The sequence below is a fragment of the Eurypyga helias genome, unplaced genomic scaffold (assembly GCF_000690775.1).
Source record: "Eurypyga helias isolate BGI_N326 unplaced genomic scaffold, ASM69077v1 scaffold44399, whole genome shotgun sequence".
NCBI lineage: Eukaryota > Metazoa > Chordata > Aves > Eurypygiformes > Eurypygidae > Eurypyga > Eurypyga helias.
The window spans coordinates 322-613 of NW_010273500.1; the positions used below are offsets into that span (position 1 = coordinate 322).

A 292-nucleotide genomic window follows, 5' to 3' on the forward strand; every position below is an offset into this window, starting at 1 on the left:
CCCTCAGGGATGCCTTTGAGGTATTGTACTTGGACCCAGCTCTGAGTTCGACCTCTCTGGGGTGAGGGGTGCAATGCGTGTGGCGAGCGAGGATGGTTTCTCTTTGGATTACTGTGGCGCTCCCCCCGGGTTGTTCGCAGTTGTTCAGATATCCATCATGTCAATAACAGTTCCACTGTAAGTTTTTTCACCCCCAACTTGGACAAATTTCAGCAAGAGGTTCCTGGGGCAAATATAATTACAGACACAAATGGGCTTTAGGACTGCTGGCAAACACTGGGGGGGGGGGGGG

General features: G+C 52.1%; 1 protein-coding gene across 1 annotated transcript in view; it reads left to right on the forward strand.

Moving 5' to 3' along the window:
- DUSP28 (dual specificity phosphatase 28) overlaps nucleotides 1-292 on the forward strand; it is a gene marked incomplete at its 5' end in the record, with an annotated part of 1643 nt that overhangs the window by 313 nt on the left and 1038 nt on the right. Inside the window, one exon of the mRNA XM_010159497.1 lies at nucleotides 1-20. This exon is cut by the window's left edge and continues 313 nt beyond it. Within this exon, the coding sequence (XP_010157799.1) occupies nucleotides 1-20 (20 nt within the window). The remainder of the gene's footprint in view (nucleotides 21-292) is intronic.